The 13,456-nt window shown below is 38.7% G+C and overlaps 1 protein-coding gene across 2 annotated transcripts in view; it reads right to left on the bottom strand.

Moving 5' to 3' along the window:
- KCNH6 (potassium voltage-gated channel subfamily H member 6) overlaps positions 1–13,456 on the bottom strand; it is a 117,575-nt gene that overhangs the window by 49,500 nt on the left and 54,619 nt on the right. For both annotated transcript variants that reach the window (XM_026717282.2, XM_087915985.1), the window contains one exon: positions 4,671–4,826. In XM_026717282.2, the coding sequence (XP_026573067.1) occupies positions 4,671–4,826 (156 nt within the window). The remainder of the gene's footprint in view (positions 1–4,670; positions 4,827–13,456) is intronic.

Below are 13,456 nucleotides of genomic sequence, written 5' to 3' on the forward strand. Positions count from 1 at the left end.
ATATGACATTGATGTTGTTTTCCTTTCTTTAATTCTTTTTTTTTAACTGTTTCTTTAAGCGGGCACTTCCTTGAGCCCTTTTGAACATTCTAGGAGCCAAAGTATTTTAACAGATTGCAGCATCTGGATGACTTTGCCTAATGAAAAAAGAAGTAGTAATTGCAAACTATTTATATATTCTTTTAAAAACCCCGATATAGATCTATTAAGCCCTGGGCTCAATTTTGTGGCAGAGACATTTGTAGACAGAAAGGTAGGAAGCCACTACTTAGATTCTATTCTATTCTATTCTATTCTATTCTATTCTATTCTATTCTATTCTATTCTATTCTATTCTATTCTATTCTATTCTATTCTATTCTACTCTACTCTATTCTACTCTACTGTATACTCTACTATATCCTTACTTGAGTGGTCTCCGAGGCCCCCGTCCTTTCCTCTTAATAAGGCTCAAGAGCATGAGAAACCTACTATCTTCTCTGCCTGGGCAATGAGCTGACGCCTGCAAGGCACCATAGAAAGATGGAAAAGTTGATTTATATTAGAATAGGATAACTCACCACAACTAAGTTGCCAAGGGATAACTTGCCACAGAATAATTCAACAATTTAAAATATTTTAAATAATTAAAAATATTTTAACTTTTGTCATTCACATGACATTTTGCCCCTCATTTTGCATCCTTTCCTTATGGCTACCATTTCTTCAATATTAGTGTAACTCTTGTCCCATGGCAAGTTGTCCTGTGGCGAGTTTGCTGCAGCAAGTTGATTGTAGCAAGTCGGGCACAACAAATTGTCCTAGATCCCATCTATATGTTAAGGATAATTCTGCTTTTTCTGCAGGCTTCTCTTTGTAATCCTCTTAAAATATGATTATCAGCTACCTGAACAGGTAAAGGAGGACACAAAAAAATGAAAAGGGCAAATGGTGGTAAAGGATGGGATGAAACATTGTTTAACTTTCTTTACATCTGCAATAAAAGTAACAGTGAAAAACTGGGGGGGGGAAAGTTCTTAGACCTGCAGTATGAAACTTCTTTTTCCAGCATCAAAAAGATTGGTTTTTGTATTGCACTATTTTTCCAGCATAACTTTTTTTTCAGAATATGTGCTATTGATATAGAATTATCAACAATGTGCTTTTCAAATTTCATTTTGGAACCTTTTGATGAGTCGTGAGATCTACAAACCATAGTGATCATAGATTTGAAAGGGGTGGATTGAAGCCAATTGCTAGAATCAGGAAATAAATTAAATAATGTGAATTATTTAACTGCCAAATCTGTCAACAGGAAAAGAAACAAGCCAACAATTTACAAGGTCACAATGCATGAAAGTTTCAGTTACTTATATGAAAACAGTCCAAAATAATAATAATGGAAAAAAAAATCCACAAAAAGTGAGACAATATTTGATTTTAAGCCTTTTTGACAGAGGACATGAGGACATGTCTTCTTTTTTTCCAAACATCTGGTGACTGTATCTTAAAGGAGATGTGACCTTCACTGACTGAAAAAATGTATACATCTTGTGAATCGATGTTCAGCTAAGACCTTTTGTAACTTTATAACAGGAGCGTCAAATTCACGGCTGGTAGGCCAGATGCGTCACGTGATAGCCCCACCCCCACCAGATTTAGCAAAGGGGAAAGTTTGACACCTCTGCTTTATAACCTAAGTGAGAGACATATTCATGCTTGAAAAGCTGGTACTGGAGATGCTCTGAAAAATTCTATAATGTAATTGGCAGTTCGCTCTCTACAATCCCTTTGCATCTTTACATATGCTTGAATTTCCAATTCCAGCTTCATAGATTATGTGTAATTAACAAGATGTTCCACTCTTATAGTTTTAATTGTCCTCCCAAGAATCTTTTATCCACTGGATTCCTCCCCAAGATGGCTATTGTACAATAAGGAGATTTTTCTCTTCTGCTGGTGATTTTCTAATTTTGCTGCCAAAATTTTTGGCAGCTGGCCCTTTGGATTTGAATGGGAGCACTTAGGAATAACCCAAAAGGGTTTTTGGAAATCGTGTACCCACCTGGAGTGAGGGGTATTGAAGATTACCGTTCCTAGTGGGAGTGGTGGAAAACCAGACCATCCATCTTTTTTCTTTTGGCAGACCATTTTCATAAGTATGCCTGGTTATTAATTAAAGCTTTTAAAGCTTTTGTTTTGCTTTGCTTCTTATTTCTAAAAGTTGACCAGCTGGTTGAATGCTGATTTATTTTAATGCCCTGCTGTATTTTATTTATTTCTTTTTTGTTCTTTTCCTTTGACTTTTTTGAATAGCCTTTTTCCCCATAAGGAAAACATGGCATGTCTTGAAATAGTGAAAATGTTTGGATTTGGTTTACATCTATATTGGATTTTCACTATAGGGATTTACATATTTAACTTGAAAAAAAAGTGGAGATCTTTTTTTTAAAAAAAATCTTTTTTATTCTGGGCTGAAACGGAAATATCTAAAAATATTCTCCTTGCCTCTGTATTCTGAGGAATATCCTCCCTGTCTCTGAATAATTTTATCTCCATTGCCAAGTCACACCAAAGCAAAAGTGCATCAGATTACAGGCAAGGGAAAATGCCTCATAGTTAAAAAAAAATAAAAAGACCATTTGGTAGTATGCAAACCCAAGTTGGAAACTTTTTAAACAGTTTGACAAAATAATGATTTCAAAAAATGTACAAATGCAAGTAACTGGATTTAAATTAGATTCACAAAATAAATTTGATTTGAAAGTGATAGATTCAGACTGAAAGAGATACGAATGTTATAGACTTAGAACTGACTGAAGGAATTACACATTGCCTTCCCAAAGTTCAGGTCCCGCACTTTTACAACAGCTGAAAACTCACTGAAATGGTTTTCTCTAAGAGGATTGAAGAAAATTGGGGAATGGGTTTATCATACTTGACTCGAAAAAAAATTTCAGTTGGATTTTTGGGGGAAGATAGATTGATTTTTGAGACTCTGTTTTATTTAACCAGACAATAATTGGTAAGAGATGGTATTAAGAAACATTGTGATATTTAATTCAGGACGAATCAGAGTTAGCTGTTGGGATGACTTGGGATAGATAACACTTGATAAAAATGAATTGAATAATAATTTGTTAACAGAGGTTTTGATAGTTTACTTTTGAAATTCTAGACCTAGAAAACCTAGAACTATGCCGCCTTCGGACTGATCTAAGTATAGTATATAAAATCATACATTGCAATGTCCTACCAGTCAATGAATACTTCAGCTTCAACCATAACAATACAAGAGCAAACAATAGATACAAACTCAAGGTTAATCGCACCAAACTTGATTGCAGGAAATATGACTTCAGCAACAGAGTGGTCAATGTCTGGAACACTCTACCTGACTCTGTGGTTTCTTCCCCAAACCCCAAAAACTTTAACCTTAGACTTTCTACTATTGACCTCACCCCTGTAGGGGGCATGCAGGGGGCGTGCATAAGCACACCAACGTGCCTACCGTTCTTGTCCTATTGTTTCTCTTATTTTTCTTACATGTATCCATGTATTCATGACTATGTTTTTATTTATACTTATTATCTTGTAAGCAATTGACAAACCAAATAAAATAAAATAAATAAACGGTTGTTCTACCAGTTAACTATTTGGCTATTAATATAGTAGATAGATGACCAGTTAATAATTTGTAAACATAATTAGAAGTTTTTTTAAAAAAAATTGGAGGGCCTGTTTTGCAAGGGATGGGAAACTAATATTGTTATAATATAGTTATCATTATTCAGCTAGGAAGGGTAATGTGTGTATATTTGTTTGTATTTGTAATAAACTTTTTAATATTTTCTTTGTTCATTTTTTTTGTTTGCTTCTGTAAATTTTTTTGGACTTTTTTTTAATTTTTGAATAAAATAAAAATTACTTGTAAAAAAAAATCTTCTATCCACTGCAAAATTCCATTTTGCCAGATACTCTGGGTATCTGAGAAAAGCATACTCTAAAGGGTAAATATTGTATGTTTCTGTAAGATATATTTTCAAGATAAGCAGTAGTAATATCATAATCAGGATTATTTCATATCTGAAGAAGAGAAGACATGTAAGAGGAGTCATGAGCTTTTTGTCCATACTTTGGATATCATTTCTTGGGTCTGTGGAACTATTATATGTACCCAAGAAAAAAAGCAGTTTTTCTTAAGATAATGCTGGCAGGAATAGAGTGTGTTTCTATAACGTCTGTGAAGCACATTCTCTAGTTCAGATCCAAAGTGCTGTACATATGTAGAAGTCACGTAAAGCAAATTTAAAACTATATTCATGTTAAGAACTTAGTCTTATTTTCTTTTTCTTTCTCTTTATATAGGCCTGTCTCCTTTGACTTCTTCTTTTGTAAGGATTGTTATACTAGATGTCTCTACATGGCTTCCTTCTTATTGTCTCTAATTATGGAATATGGAACAGCATTTCCTGACAAAACGTTCTTCCACAACTATTGATATAATTACAGCTTTCTTAAAATACAGCGGACTTCATAATAATAGAACTCTATCCCATGTTATGAACCACATGCCTTGCAAGTTCCAGAGAAGATCTAAAATTTCCATTGACCCATACTGTACATTTCAGCTTCCCACTGGTCCCCAAGTCCCACATATGCTTGTTTAAGGATAAAGGGTACTGGCTCACCTGTATGCCATCCTTGGGAGAGACGCTGGTGTAGACTCTGTCGGGCACTTTTGGCAATGAGAGCTGCCAGATCCTCAAAGTTCAAAATAAACATGATGACAATTCCTTCTTCATTCTTTACAGGGACCACATCCACTAAACAATGAATGCGTGATGCTGCCATGAGAAAAAAAATAAGTTGCATTAAGTTATAAGTTAACATAACCTATATTTCAGTCTTCACCATATCAGAAGCATCTTGATTGAAATAAATTTAATTTAAAACATCTTGACTGTCATCAGTTTATTCTGGCTAAGATTGGGTATAGTCTTAAAGTTAAAAATAGTATCCTCTACTTCTTCTCACTATTCAAGTGACTTCTTGGTTGCCCCTGCAAATAAAGTAATAATGTTCTCTAAATTTTTATAGCTGCATAATGAAAGAACTGACAAGTACAGCCATATTTGTTCTAAAGCCAAATCTCTTAGGAAGCTAGAATTCTATTTGTATACAGGACAGCCTTATAAGATGAGATAAAATTGCTTCATGATCCTCCGAATGTTGCTTTCCCTGAATAGTTCACCATTGCCCTCTAAATATCTCATATTCAGATAAACAGTTCTGTCTTTTTTTCATCTATGTTAGTTTTCCAATTTACAAAAGCAATGAAATTCATAGGTCCATTCTGTTTTCACAACGTAAAAGAGGTACAAAATGATACATATATACTTGAACATATATTGTTAATTTAATTTCTCACAAGTTATGAACATATTGATAAACATATTTTTTCATGGGATTCTGTTCATATGGGAATTCACAAAAATTTAATCCCTTAAATATATATAGACTTACTGATATACTAGCTTGATACCCGTGCTTTGCTATGAAACTATATGGTTGGGCTTAGTTTTTGGGGAGGAAAAAAAAAGTGGGGGGAATTCTGCCTCTGCCTACCAGCATGCATCAGTATTCATCTGACTATCATCCTGTTAGTGTGTGAGAGAGTTGTGGGCTGTTTGGAAACCAAAGCAGTATTTGCTGTGTGAGCAAGAAAACAGCAAGGAACCTGGGTGTGGCTTAGCTCAACTGTTCTGTACTAAAGCTATTTGGTGCTGTGAAACTAAAACTGAAACTGAAACTCCTCTCATCTGCTTGTGTTTTGCATTTGGAACAGATTTCTTTTCAGGTGGGGAGCGGGAGTAGAACTCCTTAGCATCAGAACGTGTTAATTATAATACATGAAATACTAATGCTCTAATGGTTTTCAAAAAATTCTTTATTAGTGAGCACCTAAAAGCCAAGAGGAACATACGTGCCAAATTTCAAGTTTGTAGGCTTTACGGTTCTGGAGATTTTATGATGATGCTTGAATGGTATTTCGCTTATATATAGAATAGGAATACAGAAATGGCATCCCATTTTAGATTAGGATGATGAACCAAATTTTTCAAAATCAATATATCAGTTCATGACTGAAATAATAAGGAGGGGGTTCGGTCTTTCCATGTCTGCCTTCCATGATAAATTACTTTTCCCAATAAATTGTAATACGTTTCTTCTTCTTCTTCTTCTTCTTCTTCTTCTTCTCCTTCTCTTTCTCCTTCTCCTTCTCCTTCTCCTTCTCCTTCTCCTTCTCCTCCCCCTCCTCCTCCTCCTCCTCCTCCTCCTCCCTTTTCCAATAAGGGAGATAAGACATAAGAGAGATATCAAAACTTCCTTGTAGAGGATATGTAATTCAAATGTAATTCAGAACAATATAGACACTCAAAAATATTAAACCTGTCTCTAAAAAAAGGTAATGTATGAAATGACTTTTTGCTAGAATAGAGTGAGAAAAGATAAGGAGAGAAGCTCCTTTTATTATGTGCCTTCCTAGATCAGCCTGATTTATATCAATGATGCTTAGTCTTTGGTTGTGTAAGCAAATATTTCTTATTTCAGTTTGTGAAAAGTGAACAAGAGTAAAGCCATTTCATGCCATTTTTGATCAGAATATTACTTTATGATCAGACTTCATTTTGTAAGCTGTGTTTCAAAAGTATATTCCAGTAAACTTTCTAGAGGAAGTAGTTTTCCAAGGAGGGATTGTGACAGTTATTGAAACACCTTTAACCACAAAGAAGCAACTGTATCCTGTTTTAAGATGAATCATTGTAACGTTAGTTCCTTGTAAAATAGGATAAAAAGATGAGTGTAACTGTGTTCGAGGTTCCATCTTTTGCCTTGGATGTGAACCCAATTCTGCAGAATTGTGAAATAAAAGCAATCTGAATGAAGATCCGTGTCGTGTTGATATTTGTGTGAAGGCAATCTGACAATCTGGCGAGCCAGCCAGGAGGCTTCACGGCGATCCTCGGCGTTTGGGGACAGGTGAGTTGTGGCCACTCAGTCTCCTTTAGAGACAACCCTTCTCCCCGATCGCTGAGAGGTCCCAGGAGCCTCCGAATCCGAATACCCAGAGAGAAAATTGTGGCTGACCGGACTTCGAGAGATAGAGTGATAGAGTGGCGGTACCGTCGGGAGAAATGGTCTGGGACCATATAGAAGCCTGAGTCGGGGACGCCCGCACATCCGCAAACCCGAGGAGGGTCCCGGAGTGATCAGGTAAATTTGTTCCTTTTCAATAGGAGTAGAATTGAAGGCACGTCCTTAAATTTTCTTCTGGGAAGAAAGTCCAGCGCCTGCTGGAGGATTGGGGCTAGGAAGAGAGGTCCTTAAACTCTCTGGGAGAATCCAGCGCTTGCTGGAGGACTGGGACTGGTGAGTCAAGGCTCTGGGAGCCTGAAAGAATAGAAATGGGGAAAGGACAAAGTGAGGGTCTTGGAGACCTGGAAGAAGCCTGTCTGGGACAGGGAAGATTTGACAAAGGCAGCAAACCTATTCCGGGGATTCGCCTTTGGGACAACTGTTGCAACAATGGTTCTCCCGAATCTCAAACATTTTACCGGAATCTTGAGAAGAAGCACATGATTTATTTGTGCAAATATAGGTGGCCAAAATATCCTCTGATTGATCCTAAATTTCCATATCACTGGAGTCCTGAGGGGGAAACCAGTACCTATTGGATGACCAAATTGTGAGACTATATTCTCCAACACAAAATGACCACCCAAATTGCATAGAGATGTTTAAAATTTTCCCTTCAGCCAAAAACCTGAAGTGGATGCATTTCCTCTTAGGGAAGTCCCTAATGGGATCAATGCTGCAGGCAATCCGGTGACAGTCTTTGTGGCTGTCCCCATAAAACCAGCCGAGTTGCGAGAATTGAAGAAGACTCTTCCAAAGCTTCATGAAAATGCTCATGAGGTGGCCGAACAGTTAGAGCTATGGTTGGGTCTGAATGATTACACTCATCAGGAGCTGATGTACATTTTGGGACATCTATTTACTCCTGAGGAGCGGAATCTCATCCAGACCTCAGCCTGGAGAGTGTGGAATGAAAGAGTGAATGGAAACAAGGGGCAGTGGCAAGAGATCAAAAATTCCCCATAGAAAATTCAGAAAATGGAATTGGGGAGCTGTGGGAATGGTTGATCTCCTGAAAGCAGCCCATCAAGTTTTTTGTGAACAGAGACACTGTAAAAAAAACCAGACAGAAATCACAAATGATGGTTGCAGCTGTATAGGCTACAACAAAGAGCGAAGTAAAGAAAAGTAGGAATTTTGAATTTTGGGAAGGGTCCAATTGGAGAAAGAAGAGAGAATTTTTGGGGATACAAGCAGGGAAGTTTTCAAGATAGAGGAAGAGGTTCCAGAGGAAGAGGCATGGGAATGAGACAGCCTGGAATGGATAGGAGTTGCTTCAGGTGTGGGAAGGAAGGTCACTTTGCGCATGAGTGTCCTACCAACCAAGAAGAGCGAAGTTATGCATTGTATGATGATTAGGGCTGTTCTGGCTCCTTTAAGAGGACCTGCGGGGAGCCATTGGTAAACATTTTAGTGGGTCCTAACCATCAGGAGCAGCTGTTCCTGATAGACACCGGCGCAAGCCGGACTTCTGTGTGTGACCTGGTAGAAGGTGCACATAGATCAAGGAAAGTGATAAAAGTAGAAGGGTGAGTGGAAAATCTCAGGATGTGAGTGTGTTTGAACAAATTAGACTAGAAATGAATGAAGTGGTGACTGAAGCTGAAGTGTTGTATATTCCTGATTCTGGAGTGAATTTGCTGGGGAGAGATTTGTTGCCTGTGTTCAGTATCCAGCTGTGGGATACCGGGAAGGAAATAAGGATGATTAGTTAATGATTTGAGAAGGATCTCCTGATCCCTATACTATCTTGGAACGAATTCCTCCCAAAGACTGTGATAGATCTGAAGGATGCCTTCTGGGCATGCCCCCTTGAGGAGGGAAGTAGAGACCTGTTTTGCATTTGAATGGAATGATCCTGAGACTGGGAGAAAACAGCAGTTAAGGTGGACATTACTTCCCCAGGGCTATACTGAGAGCTCTTTTGTTGTTTGGACAGGCTTTGGAAGAAAAGTTAGTGTCTTTTGAGAAAGGGAAAGGGATCATGTTGATTCAGTATGTGGATGACTTGTTGTTGACTGGGAGAAAGAGAAAGAGGTTAGAGCAGCATCTGTGGCTTTGTTAAATTGGCTGAAAGAACAAGGACTAAAAGTCTCAAGGGAAAAGATTCAGTTTGTTGAAAAAAAAGGTGAAGTATTTAGGACATGTTATTAGAGAGGGGGTGAGGTCCCTAGATCCTGAGCGGGTAAAGGGACTGATGAGTTTGGCACCCCCAAGAAATAAGACAGAGGTAAGAAGAAGTTTAGGAATGATTAATTATTGCAGGGCTTGGTTGGATGGACATGCTAGCATGGTGAACTTTCTGAATCAGAAATTGCAGGGAAAAAATGAAGGGATAGAGTGGAGTACAGAGGATGAGGAAAGGTGGGAAAAGATAAAGGAAGCATTAGCAACAGTACCAGTGTTAGCCCTTCCGAATTTAAGGTTACCTTTTCATTTGTACGTGTCAGCTAAGGAAGGGGTGGCAGTAGAAGTGCTTGCTCAGAAAAGGGGGGGCGATTTCAACCCATCACCTTCCTGAGCAAGACTTTGGAGCCTGTGGTGAGAGGATGGCTAGTATGTGTACTAAGGTGAGGCAGGACTTAGAGGAAGTTCCCCTGGATGAGGGAGAACGATGGTTTGTAGATGGTTCTAGTAGAGTGGAAGGAGGTGTAAAGAAAGGCTGGGTATGCCATTGTTGCTCAGTCTGGGGAGGTGATTGATGATCAGCTCAGAAATGTGAACTTTTTGCATTAAAGAGGGCTCTGGAATTGGCTGAGGGGTTGGATGTCACTGTGTGGACGGATTCAAAGTATGCTTGGGGTGTGGTTCACACTTTTGGGAAAATTTGGCAAAAGAGAGGATTCATCAAGGCTGATGGGAAACAGATAGAACAATTGGGGTTAGTGAAAGGAGTGCTGAAAGCTTTGATACTTCCTCATAAGGTAGCAGTGGTACACGTAAATGCACACCAGAAAGGAACAGAAGTTGAAGTAGTGGGAAATAGATGGGCAGACAAATGGGCAAAAGAAGCAGCTGGGGAGGTAATCCTGCAGATGGTATCAGTACCCATGTTGCAAGAAGAGCCCGAAGAAGCTTGGGAGCCAGATGAAAAGACTAGGGAAAAGTTGAAGAAAGAGGGGTGTCATAAAGCTGAGAAAGGATGGGTAACAACAGATGGGGTTAGAGTGTTGTCTGAAACCCAAATGAGAAATGTTATGCAGTACTTACATGAGGAAAGTCATTGGGGAACTGAAGCTTTAGTTCAGGCAGTCATGCCCACATATTGGAGTTTGAATATGTGGACTACTGCACATGCTATTTGTTGGAAATGTTTAATATGTCTTAAAGTAAATAAGTCATTGGCACAGAAAACAGAAAGGGGGTAGACCCTTGTGCCACCTAGTGGGAGTTGGAAATATTTACTGGTTATTAAAGATCATTTGACTGGATGGATGGAGGCCTACCCTGTCAGGCAGGCAACAGCTGCCACAGTGACTAAGATTCTGCTGGAACAAATCATACCCAGATATGGCATGCCAGAGGTAGTAGATTCAGACAGAGGCACACATTTTACACAAAAGATATTACAAGAAGTCATGAGGGCTGTGGGGTGAAATGGAATTTACACACCCCGTGGCACCCAGAATCCAGTTCTAAAGTGGAGAGTGGGAATGCCGAATTGAAGAAACATTTGACCAAATTACAATTGGAAAATGGGTTTCCATGGACAAAGAAGTTATCCTTGGCACTACTCAGAATCAGAACATGTCCCTGGAAAGAAACTGGGGTCTCTCCATTTGAGATGCTAATGGGGTGACCCTACTTGGCAAAAATAGGGAATCCAATTCCTGAATTCAAAGATTTGTTCTTGAGAAAATATTTGCAGACACTGTCCAGGTCTTTGCTTTCTCTTCATAAACAGGGATTGTTGGTGCAACGACCACCTCTTGCTGGCAGCCAACATCCCCATGAAGTTGGAGACTGGATCCTGATAAAACTTGGAGGACTGAGAAATTGCAACCTAGCTGGGAAGGACCGTATCAAGTGCTTCTTACCACGGAGTCTGCTGTTCGGACGAAAGAAAGTGGATGGACCCACTACAGTCGTGTGAAAGCTGCATCAGAACCTGAGAAGCCTTGGAAAAGCCACCCAGTGGAAGGACAACCTTTGAAATTGACTCTGAGGAAATAATTGGGACTGAGAAATATGTTTCTGTGTTTTTCAACTGTACTTGTGAGTGTTTTTGTCTTACAACAGGTTGGAAGAGCAGGAACCAACAGACTGAACATGTGCAAAGAGCTGGAGACCTGGGAGATGACTTGTGGACAGAGAATTCGTATATTAAGGACATCAGGAAGACCGCACAAACCTTGAATCTGACAAATTGTTGGTTGTGTATGCATATGCCTGGAACAGGGAAAGGAGGGGTTATATTGCATGGAATACCACTAACACGACAGATGATGGTGCCAGATGGGACAATTGAGACTGGACCTGTGGGTGGGGCTGTAACAAACAAGGTATTCATTCAATTAAGGGAGACAGCCTATGTTTGCTTTAAAAGAAGTGTTAAAGGAGGACCATTCCTTGGAGATTGGGAAAAGTGTAATAAGACTTTTGAAATGCCTGCAACATGTTTCAATCATAGTATAGTTAATGCTTATGAATGTAAAGAAAGAATATCTGCCATTCTGGAAAAATTATTGTCAAATGTGTGTTTACTTTGAGTGTCAAACTTAACTTGGACTATGAGAAGGAATAAATGGTTGCTGTGTGGGAAGTACGCTTATAGAGAAATACCAAAATTATGGTCAGGCACTTGCACTATGGGGTATGTGTTACCTGCAGTTTACAAGTTGGACGAACTACCCAACACTCGAATCCGGAATAAGAGAGAGGTTGATTCTGGGATACATCATAGGTCTTGGTATGAGGGATTAGCAAGAGCCCTAATATTCCCTCTTGGGGTAGGCATGAACTATAGGGATATGACTCGAATGAACAACTTTACTATTGCCATGTTTAATTACACCGTTAGAAGTATTAAGATGATTAATTAGGAATTATCTGAAGTCAGGCAAGTGACCCTGCAGAATAGATATGCTTTGGACATAGTCCTTGCAGCAAAGGGAGGAGTATGTGCTCTAGTACATTCCCACTGTTGCACATATATCCATGACTATGAGCCCAATATCACTAGAACTGTAAGAGATATGGAAGACTGAATTTATGAATATCAGAAAGAATGGGATGAGTCAGGTATAGCAGGATCATTGTGGGATGCTCTGTGGTCCTGGCTACCTGATGGTTCCTGGTGGAAATCTATTCTGACCACTGTTATAGCCATAGTAGTTATGTTGATATGTTTATGCTGCTGTATACAATGTATTCCAAACTTGCTAAACATGTGGGTGCAAAATTGGGGAAAGATTAAGTTCACTAAGGACGAATCAGAGAAATTGTTATACAGCACTTCAGGGGATGTGCTACAAAAAGTGAGTCGGGATTTATGTGCTTTTGAAACAGAAATGATCCAGAAAAGGGGGGAATTGTGAAAAGTGAACAAGAGTAAAGCCATTTCATGCCATTTTTGATCAGAATATTACTTTATGATCAGACTTCATTTTGTAAGCTGTGTTTCAAAAGTATATTCCAGTAAACTTTCTAGAGGAAGTAGTTTTCCAAGGAGGGATTGTGACAGTTATTGAAACACCTTTAACCACAAAGAAGCAACTGTATCCTGTTTTAAGATGAATCATTGTAACGTTAGTTCCTTGTAAAATAGGATAAAAAGATGAGTGTAACTGTGTTCGAGGTTCCATCTTTTGCCTTGGATGTGAACCCAATTCTGCAGAATTGTGAAATAAAAGCAATCTGAATGAAGATCCGTGTCGTGTTGATATTTGTGTGAAGGCAATCTGACAAGTTGATCTAAAGCAGTTGCTCAAAAACAAGGATTAGAGTATCATCTGCTTTTAGCTAGTGCTGATTCCATACTCTCCTTGGCAGAGTTTCTTATTTCGTCTATCACTTGTGCAGCAGTAGATGAAATTGCTTCATTCCACACAGTTTGCAATGGCTCAGACTCTTATAATCAGGAACAGATGGTCAGTGTCTCAGAATTTCAAAACCTATAATGACGTCAGTTACATGTTTTTGCTCTTCCTCTCCCTGTGTGTGTGTGAGAGAGAGAGAGAGAGAGAGAATGGGATAATATAACTGAACAGAAAAAAAATTCTGGGAATTCAATTAAAAGAAGGATTGTAAAGGATTATAAAGTATCAGATCAGAAGTT

Source organism: Pseudonaja textilis, chromosome Z (assembly GCF_049901715.1).
Source record: "Pseudonaja textilis isolate UNSWEBS1 chromosome Z, rPseTex1.2, whole genome shotgun sequence".
In the NCBI taxonomy this organism is placed as follows: Eukaryota; Metazoa; Chordata; class Lepidosauria; order Squamata; family Elapidae; genus Pseudonaja; species Pseudonaja textilis.